This window comes from Cinclus cinclus, chromosome 18 (genome assembly GCF_963662255.1).
Source record: "Cinclus cinclus chromosome 18, bCinCin1.1, whole genome shotgun sequence".
In the NCBI taxonomy this organism is placed as follows: domain Eukaryota; kingdom Metazoa; phylum Chordata; class Aves; order Passeriformes; family Cinclidae; genus Cinclus; species Cinclus cinclus.
The window spans coordinates 12,234,566-12,248,529 of NC_085063.1; the positions used below are offsets into that span (position 1 = coordinate 12,234,566).

A 13,964-nucleotide genomic window follows, 5' to 3' on the forward strand; every position below is an offset into this window, starting at 1 on the left:
GTACAGCCCAGTCTGTGCATCCAAAATATATAGGAAATAAGAAATACAATGAGATATGCCAGAAGAAAATTCTTCATGTAGTGCTGATTCTGTAGCACTGACTAGAGAAAGGGTAACCCACTCTGCACCATCTAATTATTAAGAAAAGCTGGTGAAAACCTGAAAAACCCAGTGAAATTTTTCAGAAAGGATAAGGAAATATGGAATATAGAGATACATTTAATATTCTCCATAGAGAGCCATATTTTTGAAGTTATCTGAAGTTTTCTGCAGTATTTAATATAGCTGGTGATTTATTAAATAACAAGTTAAATAGAACATGATACATTGGTTTATACTACTAGATGTTTGCTTAAGATAAGAAAATGGAGAAAAATACACCACTTCCAATTTAACTCATGAATGTGGAAACTAAAAATATGTTTTGAAAAAATCTGGAGTGAACTGAGGAAGAGCAAGACTTCTTTTCACTGTTTTTTCTAAGTCTCATTCTACTTCAGATTCTGCTGTGCAACCAAACTTGAAGAAGCATTGTTGCTGCAAAATTAATTTCCAGAAATGCAAAGAAGAGGCTGAGTAGAAGAGAGACCAAAGTTAGCACTCCGATGAGGAAAAGCAGGAAGAGTTCATGTAGATCTACACCAGCCACAACACATTCTGACTTTGTCCAGGTAGCTGGAAAACCAGAAAAAGGAAGATGAAGGGTGGGCTGATGCAGGAATATTTAGGGATCAGTGTTGCATTAAGGAGGGAAAAAAAGGAGTGGAGGAAATGGGAGACACACAAAGCCACAGGTCCCAAAGAGGAGCTGCAGAGGCTGCAGGGCAGAAAAGATTTGGGAGACAAGTTACAGAACCCAGACTTCACTCACTCAGCTACCCACTGAATGGTTTATTTTCTGTTCGGGAAAATAAAAGCAAACTTGCATATTTGTTTGATTTTACCAAAACTAATGAGTAAAATCCCACATCCACCATCAGAAGTCAAAACCCTCGCAGACCCATTCACAATGTTTTCCACATAGTTAAGCCTTAAATTCTCTTCTGTCTCTCTCCTTTGCTTCTCAGATTACATCACCCGTGCTTATTCTGCTATTCATAGTTATTGCTCTCCAAGCTCTCTACAACTATAAAGCTTTCTCCTAGGTTGATAGCTGCATACTTAAAAAGCTTTTGTGAAATTTAAACCTCAAAACAAATAGAACTACTGCCATATTTTTGGCCAGTCCCTTTACATGCCAAATCATGTCTGCAACATATGCAAACTTAGCTTGAGGGATGAGTTTACTATTGGGGTTTTCTGTTGTTGGGTTTCTTTTTCAGAAAACAGAAATATTTAACTGAAAGCACAAATGTCAAGTTGCAAGCCAGGAAAAGTAATTCAAAGGACAGAGAGCTCCCAACATGTAAAAACATAATATTGGTAGTTTAAATACTGCTTTGCCAGGAGAATTCAGCATTTCCCAACCAGTAAATGCAGGTAAGATACAGGTTCTGCTCTGAGCAATACCATGTTTCCCGTGAAAATAAAGAAATTATGTTCAATTCACACTTTCCTTTCTTTTATGTGAAAACAAAACTCAATGTAAGAATAAAAGTCAATGCTTTCTTTGAACACTGTGCTGTCATCTCCCCTCTGATGGTTAACCTGAACCTACCATGAGCATCTAAAAGCAGAAAAACTAACCAGTTTTTCAAACTTTAAGGTTCCTTCATGTATTACTTTTCTGTAATATTTCAGGAACGTAAACAATATGATTTTTCACCCTGAAAAAACAATTCACTTCACTTGCACATGGGAATATTTTAACAGCTTGATTTCAGAAAGCCTCTAAGCAAGGTCAAGGAGTTATTCCAGTGACTATTAGAATTTTCAGTGCCACACTATGTTAACAATCCTTGCCAAATGAGGCCCAGTGTAGGTATCATAAACAATCAAAATTTTCTGAAAACTCATTTTACAGCATTTAAAAATCACACCTGAGTAGCAGATCTGAATTACAAAGTATTTGCACAAGTTCTTGATGGACAACATCTCATATCTTCAGGCAAGATCCCATAAGAAACAAAAAAAAACCAAAACAAACAAAAAAAAAAAAAAAAAACCAAAACAACCCAAACTCGGAAGGTTTTTTCCTTTTTTGTTATACTTAAAAAAAAATAATGCTGCTTCACTGAGTTCACTTTAACTCTGTCATAGAACAGAACTTTCGCCCTTGTAGAAATAAAAGTATTTTCAAAGGAAAGATAATTTCAAGCACATAAAAACTCTTAAACATTAAAAACTCTCTTAAACATTCTAACAATTAAGGGATTGCAAGGTTGTATAGGTGGTTTAACATCACCAGGTATTACCTCCCATTTCCTTCAAGCTGATGAAAGTTGTATTTAACTTGTATAAACATTTTGCATAAGCTTTTACAAGCTATATGCAGTAGTCAGTTCTTTTTCACAGAATTTCTTAGCTGTTGGAGTATGTTTGTCTTTTGACAAAATTCAAATACACAACTGTGTCAGCTCTCAGGACAAGACCAAAAACTGAGTGAAAAACAAATCCTGCTCCCCTCTTTGCCCACACCTCCACTTTATGTTCTACAGCAAAAATTTTGATCAAACACCATAACCACTTGTTCAGATGGAATTGAACAGACGTGTACACACAAATTTTCCAGCACCTCACTGGTGTCCTGGAACAGGAGCTGAGAAAAAAAAATATCAAAAGTTTGTGCCTCAAAGCTGCAGAAGTCTCTCAACAGACACTGTGATGCAAAGAAAGAAAGAAAGGAGGCAAGGGGAATCACACACCCCAAGCCTCCCCCACTCCAATTTTCAATTTTACTCAAACACCAGGAAAAAATTACTTTTGCTGCCAGTCAGGTAAAACAATAAAGTATGTTTGTTTCTTGGCAAGGAACTGAAGTAACCATTCTGAAAACATGGGATTGCTACACAAATGTAAAGGAACTACAAAAACAGCAATCATATTTGTGTATATAAGCTAATATTAGCCATTAGGAGGGAATTCATTATTTTGGAAGACTTAGTTATAAATATCATACTTTTCCCTCCCTCATAACATTAACTTCTCTTCCATAAAATCACATGGCTAAAAAGACCAAAGTTAGAAGAAAATCCACAGTATCAGACAACTAAAAAGTAAAGTTACTGAACCAGAAGTTGTTTCACTTGCAAGAGAGACTGACACTGACTAAAGTGATTAGATATTATTTACTGCTTTATGTAACATAATGGTGGTATATGGATGTATTAAGAGAAGATTAGAAACCATCAGTGACTACTTTTCCTTACTCAAACTCTTAAATCTTGGTGAGAAAAGAGAAAATGTTAGAAATCTCTAAGAGGGTGACTTGGCTTTCTTAGCTTTCCCACTAAGAGAAAGTAATTTTTAGAAGTACAAGAGAAATGCAAATACATTTGTCATTTAAGTCTTGAAAACAAAGCTATTCAGCTCTGCTTATGCTATCAATTTAATAAATACACAAGCTCCTATGCAGCACTTCAATATACTAGTTCAAGAAAGTGTCAATATTTTATATCATAATTTGGGAAATTGAGACTGAAAAACTTTACCTGAAATTTCCCGTAACCTCAAGAATTCCTGAATCCTAAACCCTATCCAAACTTAATAACCACAAAGGCATATTCCCCTTATTTGTCAATCTTTATAGTGGATTTTGTAAGTCACATTTCAACCACTTATTTCTATTTAAATATTTCTGCTTGTCCCAGTTTTTCCCATGACACTTCAAAATTGTCTCTTGCCTGTGCCAATTATTCCCAGCTTTCTAAAATTGTGCATGACAATGACCCTCTCCTTAGAGTCTGTCAGCCAAAGCCACAGTGATCACAGAGGGGAAAGATGACTTAAAGAAATCAGAAGTAAGTGAAAGGCCATGTTTTTAGAAGCAAAGAACCCAAGCCTCTAGACAGCACAAAAAGGAGTTGTTTTTCTTTTCCTCTTCAACCTGAGCTACACATTTAATTCTTCCAACTATTTTCTTTACTCCTCTTATCCTCCATTTTTCATCCTTTCAGAAAGATTGCCATCTAAACTTCTGCACAGTCAAAAAGAGGTTTCTGGCACCACCTTATCAGGGCATGCTCACAAAATAGTGTTTGCAGCAGCAGATACCTACTCCTCTGGAACTGCCTCATGAAAAGACAGCTGAAGTGTTGAGGAGGGAGGGAAGGAAAGGAAGGGAAGTCGCAGGCTTCCTGCTATTAAAAGCCAAATTTAAACCCTTTCTACATCAAAAGGGCCTCTGTTGTTGGCAGTAATGCAAAGAGCAGAAAATTTGGTTGGTACGGCTTCTTCTTTATGCTTAGAAGGCAGCTCTTCCATGTTAAAGACCAGGAACACTGGAAAAACACTGTGGGGAAGCCACAATCCCATTTTTCATGGAATTGCTGCAGGAAGATGTCAGATGACAGCATGGCCACCTGAAGCCATTCTGCAAAAGCTGAAAGTGGGCTTAGCTCTTCCAAAACAGCTCCTTGCAGAAAAACCTGTGCTGTAGAACATGCCTTGCTTCTCCAATGCTCTGCTCCCCTTACCAATACCACAGCACTCTTACATCCCACACACCACCTTCACTACAGCAACAGAAAAAAAAATTCTGTCTCTAATTCGACTATAGATTATAAAAGGAACATTGAAAAAAAAATAGTCTTTTCTGTAGTTAACTTGCCTACAACTTTAACCACCATCAAATTAATCTTAGCTTTAACTATTCAGCACATTAATTACCTGGAGCACTTGATTCCATACAGTTCCTCAAATAATTAATTAGCTAAAGGGATTGAGAACTGGGAGTCCCAGAGGAAATTCTAGTTTTGTAGAACTACACAGACTTCACCTTGCTAAATGCTATAGTGATTCACCCAAAGGCACATGATAACTTCAACTATTTAGGGGCAGAATCCTAAAAGCAAACCGAATAAAATCCCCTCACACTCACTGAAGTAGGCCAGCATTTTTAGCACTGGATATCCTGTTCAGTCACCAGAAAGAAGAGTAACACTAAATAAAAACTTTTGACTCCCTCGTTCATAGCATTAGACATTTTTCCTAACAGGTATCCTCTCTCTGCTTCAAACATCCATTGCCAAAGGGCAACCAAATCAAAGGCAAACAGTTCTAAGGCAGGACTTTAAACTGGATTTCTTTCAAAGCACAAGAATAATCTGCAACAACAGAAATAATTCAAATCTAGTTATGTACAGGTACACTAGAATTAAAGAAAAGTCTCCTCATCTGCAGCATATTACTGTTCTCAGCACCTCTCTCCTGCTATTCACCACATTAGCTGTGATGTTGTATACAAACATGCTTATGTCCCAGAGCAACTGATCAGGATGTGAAGAGAAGTAACGCTTTGCACTTCCTACCCTTCCAAGAAAACCTCCACTCTATTTCTCTCATTAGCTGAGTCCCACATCATTCTTCCACAAGGTAAGCAGGGCAGAAAGGGAATCAATCAGGCAAAAAGAGTAATGGAAAGTGAGACAACATAGAGAGGAGTTAGTTATTTGGAAGAAAATGCAAGTTACTTAAGGACAGATGCGCAACTTGCAAGAATTTCAAAACACTGAAAAACAGCCTTTTCCCTGCTGCAAAGTGTATGTTATGATCTACTGATTATTTTTGGCAGTAGAACCCTAAAAACGATGCGCTATAACATACTCCTTGTACACTTTAAATATACCACAATTCTGTACTGGATTTTGATGCACCTCGGGGTTCCAACACGCACTACCCACCAAAGCACCAGGGACAAAATGCCATGGGTGGACAATCCACAGCTCCCGAGCCCCAGGCAGCTCCCCTGCAATTCCCAGGGCTCCCACACTGGGATATGCCCCGTGATTGGCAGCAGGGCTGTGCTGGCACAGGGCTGCCCCGTAATCCAAATCCCTTGCTATGAGAAGGCAGAAGCCAGCAGAGCCTCCTGAGGCCAAATTTGCCATGTTGCCCTGGATTCCAGCTGCAGGTTCAGCTCTACAATGCAAAGTGAGACACTCGAGGAACCCCCTGCTGCTGCAAACCCCAGTGTGTCCCAGTCCCTCACCAGTTCTGCACAGGTCTATGGGCTCCCAGCTCCACACAGATTTGGGTATGCAGCTTGCAGGGTTGAGGTTATCTACCCACATCACACACCATCCATTGCACAGCATCATTACCCCCTCAAGAGCACCCATGCACTTAAGAACTTAGAAAAACCGTGTTGTTTAAGTGGATTGTTACTTTCAAAGGTACCAGGGATCCACTTCCACTTTCATTTATGAGCCTTTTACTCAGCACCCAATACTGAGACCTACTCAACCAAGTCAACTCACGCAAGTCTTTTAACCCACACATGTCTTTTAAGAGGTCTCTGCAGCAGCCCAAACAACTGAGACAGCTCAGCAGTAACAGGATGCAGGACTAGGCACTTATGAAAAAATTATTTTGGAAACAGAAAACATTCCTTATAAAGAGGAGCTAAAAACACATAGCACATAACGTATTTATTATGAATCAGTCTGAACTTTCATCCAAAAGATTGTGCACCTTATCCTGAACTATCATTTGCTGATTAGGAAGAAGTACTGTCCAGACACCTTGGCTGAACTTTTAGCTCAGATATCCTTATTAAAGAATTAACTACTGGAAGACTAATGAAAGATTAACCTTCCCAAAAAGTCACGATTTGCAAAATAGATGATACCACTAAAAACTAAAGAATGGCCGTACAAAACTCTTATGTTTGAAAACAAGCCAGACAAAATCAATAATGCAATCTTAAACCAAAAAAAAAGCACAGAAGATAAGCTTTGAAATTTCAACATTTTGATTCAATTAGTATTAATTTAGCAGCTTTTGGTATATATACACACACACACAATTGCAAGCATAAATTAACATGCAGCAGAATCTCTTCCTACTCTCTAGCAAAGTTAGTCAAAAAGTTAGCAAACATAAACCCTTCTCAGACAAACAAGAACCCATTTTCCCTATCTTAATGCCATTCTCCTCTTCACAACTGCCAAATAACAGATAGTCAATGCAAAAAAAATAAAAGCCTTTAGAAAGATAATTTAAGACAAACCTCTGGACAAGCAAACACAACAAAATCCCCAAAATTCAGAGCACAGTTTCATTCTGGGAGGACACAGAAAATAAAGCTTTATGTGCTCCAAATGACAAAAATCGTGCTCTTTTTGTACACTGACACAAGGCATGTTTGCAGCAATATGAATCAATGTGCTATAGCTGAGGTAAATCAGTGTCAGCCATGTTGTGAAAGAAACTGCAGTTAACAAACCCACAAAACTCAAAACTTAATCAAATCAGCTCTGCCTTGATATAAATAATTTTACAATGCTAGATCTTACTTATGATTGGTGCCTGACTTCTTCAGGCTAATGTCTATTAATCTCATCTAAAAATATACATCCAAATTCTAGAGACAGAGAAACAGCAGCAAGGGGAAAATACACAAGATATAAACCAGGAGCACTGACTGCAGCACAGAGGAAGAAGGAACATTGTAAAGTGAAAAAGCAAATGCACTTACTCAGCATTAAATCCATTCACGTGCAGGATCCTCATCTGCTTGACTATTGTGCTTTTACCGGATTCACCAGCACCTAGAAAATGAAAGTAAAGCAATTTCAGAAGGAAGCATAAGTGATTAAGGCACACACTAGAATTTTTTTCTTCAGGGTAAAAATCAAGAAAGTTGGGTTTCTCACTGCAGGAGCGAAAAGTGAAAGAAATAATTGCCACTGGAAACTTCAGTTGTAGCTAAAAATAAATGCCCAGCTCAAGTCATGTGTCAGATCTGAATCTTGGATCATTTCACTGTCCATTTTTCCAGTGTCAATGTTAAAAGCAGATTGCAGTATTTGGAAAGAAAATGGACAACTTCAACATTTTACAGAGAAGATGACAGGGAACATCACAACCTGATTGCCTTGACTCTGCTATCTGACAGAGGGAAAGACTGACTGAAGTCCCTATAAAACCCAAGAAATTCTGTTATATCCTTAAAGAATTCTAAGTTTGGCTGCAGTTCATCATCACCCAGTCAAACTCTGTAACTTAAATCACAAGGAATAAAATATGTAGATACTCACATTTGAAAAAGGAAGGCATCCCTTTAAGCCTCCACCCACAAAGCTTCAAAAAACCTCCTCTTATTTGTGTCTTGCAAGCAGCCTCCCACCCTCCCTACATGTTCCAAAATCAACCCTACACACAACGAGAGGCAGAGCCCACCTTCTGTGGCTGCCTGCTCCAAAGAGCCCCACTGCAGCTCTCCCCAGCTCCCCCTCCATACCTGCAGTGAAAAACCCCACTCCACTTTACTCCAGTTTCCATAAGTAGATGGATGCTATTTCTGCTGTGCTGCTCGGATGCCAGTGCACAGGGCAGCCCATCTGCCTATAGTACCCGTTTTTCCAGGCATGCTGAACAACTCCAACAGCAGCATTTAATTGAGCTGCTCCACGCTGCCAGATCGGCAGCTTTCTATATAAAGCAAACATATTTTTGCAGGAGTAGTATCGTAACGTAGCAAAATTTAGAAAGATTCCCCTCAGCATCTCCCGGCTATTCGTTTATTCCCCTCCTCAGCCTGTGTCTCACCCACAGCAACCATGGCAGAATGGGCAGGGAGGTACAGTTTGTATTTATAGGATGTCAGGCCTCTGGTAGCACACACTGACAGCACAAGCCTCCATTTTAAGCCTCATGTTCAAAACTGTATTTTAGCAGTTACATTTCAAGGTTCGTTTTCTCACAAATGCTTTCCCCTTCTGCTTTCTCCCTTCCTTTCCTTCTCCCTCACGAATTCCCAAAAGTCCTCCTCTGCTCTCCAAAAAAACTGGCTGCATGTTTTGCCACTTTAATCCCAGAGCCTTACTCCTTTTTCCTCTCCTTGTTCACTGGTGTTTTGTAAGCACTTAGAGAGCAGTTTTTATCTACACCTCCTTAAGCACACGCCACTTCTCCCCTAAGCTGCTATTTCATACCTTAGCCCCTCTGTCTGATCAGGCAGACTGCACCATGCAATAAACACAGGTGGCTAAACCAATCAAGAATTAGCATCCCAGGATAAAACAGACTGGATCATCTTCACAACTAAGAATTATTCACAAAGGCAGTATCTCCTATAGTCATACATCCACTTAAAAATTAATAACAAGTAAATTTCAGCTGTAACACGAAATCACATTTTATATTTATAAGCATCGGGAGCCAAAATCTGTACTTCACTTGGTCCAAGGAGGCTGGACAGTTGTTGCATTTGCTATAAACACATACGGTTTGGTATTGACACACCTGGGTTCTCTGGATTGGGTACAACACCAGTGAACCAAAATGATGAATTACGTCTACATTTCTCCATAAGTCTAGCTCTATATTTGGCTGCTTGTTAAGGCTATATTCTCAACAACAATTATGTACACACGTTTAACTTCACCACCAAGGAGAGTTCCATTAATTTCAGCAAGACTGCTCGTGGCAGTGGGGCAAGCACGTGTACAGTGATGGGGCCTACGAGCAGCAGCATAAACCCACTAGAATATTCAGCAGCTCTTCTTTGGTGTTATTTGAATATAATTTGAAAATATTAAGAACACTTTCCAAGTGCCTGGCTTCTTATTTCACGTGTCTTATAGAGGAAACATAACATAATAATAGGGAGGTGAGCTTTCATGTTTTTTACCATGTTTTTTACTGAGTTACAGACTATCCACAATTCATGGCAGAAACAGTAACAGCTGAACTATCACTTTAAAACACACTCACAGATGACTTTACTGCCATCACTAAATACACGCAAAATTTTATTTGCAAGTATCTAAACTATTTTTCAGCCACCAAAACTAAAGACAACAGAAGGAAAACCCAAGCAAGCCCATCATGCTTCTGTTTGCTGAAATTTTGCCTCTTACGAAAGCAACTCGTCTGATGACAAGTAGTTTCTATGTATCTACGTAATGTTCAGCCTGAAATCTGGAAGTCCAAGACATTTCCCAAGAGCTGAAGTCCAAATTATCCTGTTAAAAGATTTCTGCTGAAGCCCTGGCAGGCTCCTCAGTGCTGCAGGTGCTGCTGTAGTCCCAGTCACTCTCCATTTATATTAAGTCTCTTTCTACAAATGAGTATTTGAAAGATTTTACTGGCGAGAGTACGCTTCCAAATTCACCGCCTTCAAAAATTATTTTTCTCTTTCAATTAGGGTTTTTTTTCCCCCCAAAACTGAGTCAGCTTGGTGAGGCCTAGCCTGCGCTCCACGCTACAGCCTTGCAGAACGTGCACAGGCAGTCCCTCGGCGTGACCAAAACAACCCACGGCTCCTAACTGCATCTGATCCTAAAACACCACTTCAAAATACTCTGAAATAATGAGCCTGACAAACATCTGCTTGTCCTCTCCGATAGCGACATTTGGACCTTTCCGTTCCCTGAAAGCCACAGCCCGCATTTGTAAATATCTCTCCTGAAAAACACGAGCAGGTAACCCAACGGAGCCGCTGGAACAGCACCTGGAGCCCGGCTCTGCCAGCGCTCCAACGCGCGGTACCTCCAATTCCTGGTGCGACAGCGGAGGGTGCCGAGCCCGCCGGGGCCGGGGCCGTGCCCGCCCGGCCCTGCGCTGCTCCGCGGCCCCAACGCGGCCGCGCTTCCCTCCGGGACCGACATCCTCCCTCCGTTTCCCCCAAACGATTCCCCGACTTCCTCCCTTCCTCTTCCTCCTCTCTCCCCGGCCTGGCCGCACGTCTCTCGGCACCCCGGCCCCGGCGCGGGGAGCGGTGTCCGGCCCTCTCGCGCTCGCCGCGCCGCTCTCCCGCGGCCGCTGTCACTGCCCTGCCCTGTTTATCTGCCGGGTTCCCCGCGGGCCCCTCGCCGCGGCATCCCCGGCCCCCACCCCACGCCCGCCCGAGGCCCGCTGCCGCCCCGGCGGCGGGCGCTGCCCCGCGGGCGGAGAGCGGCCCCGCGCCGCCGCTCCGTACCTGCCCCGGCCCCTCCCGCGGCGCCCCGGGCGCTGCCCGAGCCCTCCCCGCCGCTCCCCCGCACCGCGCCGGTCCCCCCGGCGGCCCCGGCCCCGCAGCCCCGGGCGCTGCTATAGCGGATCCCCGCGGCCCCGGGTGGGCCCTGCGGCTCCGCTCGTTCCCCCCCCCCCCCCCCCCCCCCCGGCCCCACCTCTCTCCCCCGGCCTCGCCGTGCCCGGGCTGGGGCCGCTGCCCCGGCGGGGAGGGGACGGCCCGCGACCCCTTACCCAGCAGGAGCAGCCGGTGCGTGGCCCTATAGACCTGCTTGTCCTTCTGCAGCTGCTTCTCGATCTTCTTGTTGGCCTCCCGCTGCGCCTTCTCCTCGTTGCGCTGATCCTCCGTCTTGCTGTTCCCTAAACAGCCCATCTTGGGGAGGGGAAGGCAGGGACGCGGGGCGAGGGGACGGGAGGCGGCCGGGGCTGCCGGGGGGAGGGAGGGAGGGAGGCACTCCCGGGCTCCCTTCTTCTTCCTCCTCCTCCTCCTCCTCCTCCTCCTCCTCCTCCTCCTCCTCCCCCCCCTACTCGCTGCTGTGGCGGCCGCTGCCCAGAGCCAGAGACATGGAGAGCGCCGAGCCCGAAGCCAGCCGAGGGGGGGCCGATAGCGATGACTTTGCTGCCGCTCCGCCGGGCCTCCTCCCCGGCAGCTGCAGCTGCCTCTCCTCCCCCGCCCCCCGCCGATCCCCTCGGCGCACCTTTCCCGGGGGGTGCGGAGCGATCCGCGGGGATCTCCGCGCCCCGGCCGGGCCGCCCGGCTCCTCTAGAGGCAGCAGAAATGCTCCCCCCCGCGCCGCACGCACAGGAACAAATCCAGCTTCAGTGCCACCCCCAAAAAAATAATAATCCTCTTTAGATCCAAAGGCACGGGCTTCAGGCGCGGAAACCTCCCCAAATCCTCGGCGGGGAGGATCGGGAAACGTCTCTTCCTCGCCTCCCCCCCCGCGCCGCGGGGGTCACGCAGCCCCGCTCCCTTCCCTCGCCGGCCGCCGCAGCTCCTCGCCCTCCGGCCGAGCGGGTCCTTCCTCCCGCACTGGGGCGGGGGGGTCCAAGCCAAACCCCCCCCCCTTTTTTTTTTCCTCTTTTTTTTTTTTTTTTTTTTTTCCTCCCCTAGCCTCGCTGCTGCTCTTTTCACATGCGGTTTCCAGGCGGCTGAATCCTCTCGGCGAGAAGAAAACACAAAATAAAATTGGGGAAAAAAAAAAAAAAAAGAAAAGAAAGCGCAAGCGCCCGTTTGCTCTGTGCCCCGAGCAGAACCTGTCCCCTCACGGGCGGATTTTTCCCCGTCTTATTTTTCCTGCTCTCTCCCACATTTTTTTTTTTAGCTCCTTTTTTTTTTTTTCTCTCTCTTTTTTTTTTTTTTTTTTTCCCTTCCCCTATTGAGCGGCTCCGCGGCGGCGGAGCTCGGGGTGGGGCGAGCGGGCCCACACTGCACGCTGGGAGCGAGCGGGGCCGCTCACATGATGCCCGCGTCACCCCGCGCCGCCGCCGGCGCCCTCTTCGAACCGGCCCCGCCGCCGCTCGGGGGCCCCGGAGCTCCCCCCGGTACCTTCGGCCCGCCCGCCCCGAGGGATGGAGCCGCCCGGAGCTCCGCTGGCAGTTAATAGGATTCTGAATCAATTGTACGGGAGTCGTGCCCCGCGAACGACTTGTGCTACGCTGGAAAATAATTAATGTGGAAGTTATGGTGCTGAGCGGTTTGTAGTCTGGGTTTTTAGGTGGATGGTCGCTCGCTCGTTCGTACGCCGCGATTCGCTGGGGTCCATCCCTGCCTGTTCATGTCCATCCTTGCCCATCCCGGCCGGGACTGGGGGCTCAAGGTACCAGGGGATGCTCTCTGCATTAGCAGAGTACTGCTGCTGGATGCACACACTTGCTTCTGCCTATGGTTTTACCACCCTGTCTCGTTCCATTTTCTTCTCTAAAATATGTTTGGGAAACCTCGTTAAAAAATTACCCAACTTATCAGTTACACTTGGAAAACACAGGTTGGCGCTTTGCTCTTTGTATGACCCGGTTCCCTAAAACACACAGATAGTTTTTCTCTATGCACACACCCCCAAACATGAGTTAGTGAAATGTTCTTTACTGTACAAATATTATTTACCCTCATTTGAAAAATTCGATTATCTACCACACTGTTCCCATGAACACACCTTCTTACATCATCCAGCTACTATATTTAGAAACCAACAGTAAAATAATTATGGGAATAGAGCAAACAACTAGGAGGTCACAGCTAATGCCATCAAATACATCTGTTGAAGTGCCCTTGCTGAAAGAGGGGGGGGGCCTCAGGAGAAACAGGGAATATCACAGTCACTGTTTTTAAATGCCACAGAGCCCCAGAGTTCTGGAGTCACAGGAGAGACTCTTACTGGTGTTCTTTTAGGCTAAGAGCAGTTTTTAAAGGACTTAGAGAAACTTGGCTCAGATTCATTTGAAGCAAAGATGGCAATAATTCCTTGTATCTTATAGGTTGTTTATTTGTATAGTTTCCATGTAATACACAACATCAAAATATATTTTAACTGTGGAATTTACAAGGCATAAAGGACTCAGAAAAGCAGAATTTGGACTGAAAGTTAGAAAACCTCATACTTTTTTAATGATTTCAGGTGTGAAGAGACTGTAGAAGTGCCAGTACCTCCCACCTCACCTGGGGGAAAATCTGCCCTAGCCTGCAGGCTTTGCTTCCCTCTGGGTCCCAGCTGGGGGGAAGGGAGCCTATCTCAAGCTCCAAACATGAAGGAATGCACAAACAAGATAAAAGTTATTGTTGGAGATATACAAAAGGCTAAAATCTCGGTGTATGGTGTCTATACATGGAAATGGGATGGGTGAATAAGCCAAAGCATCCATGGACAAGGGAGTCATGGCTGTGTAAGTGCTGTTGTCCAGCACTGCCA

The 13,964-nt window shown here is 44.4% G+C and overlaps 1 protein-coding gene across 5 annotated transcripts in view; it reads right to left on the reverse strand.

Moving 5' to 3' along the window:
• The window catches only part of GNAS (GNAS complex locus), a 134,168-nt gene that overhangs the window by 74,247 nt on the left and 45,957 nt on the right, over positions 1–13,964 (reverse strand). For 2 of the 5 annotated variants that reach the window (XM_062504778.1, XM_062504779.1), the window contains exons 1-2: positions 11,290–11,476; positions 7,577–7,649 (exon numbers count right to left, since the gene is read on the reverse strand). In XM_062504778.1, the coding sequence (XP_062360762.1) occupies positions 7,577–7,649; positions 11,290–11,428 (212 nt within the window). In that variant the 5' untranslated portion in view covers positions 11,429–11,476. Of the gene's footprint in view, positions 1–7,576; positions 7,650–8,138; positions 8,217–10,593; positions 10,642–11,289; positions 11,477–13,964 lie in introns of those variants that run through there. The other 3 variants (XM_062504781.1, XM_062504780.1, XM_062504777.1) reach the window with 3 other exon arrangements.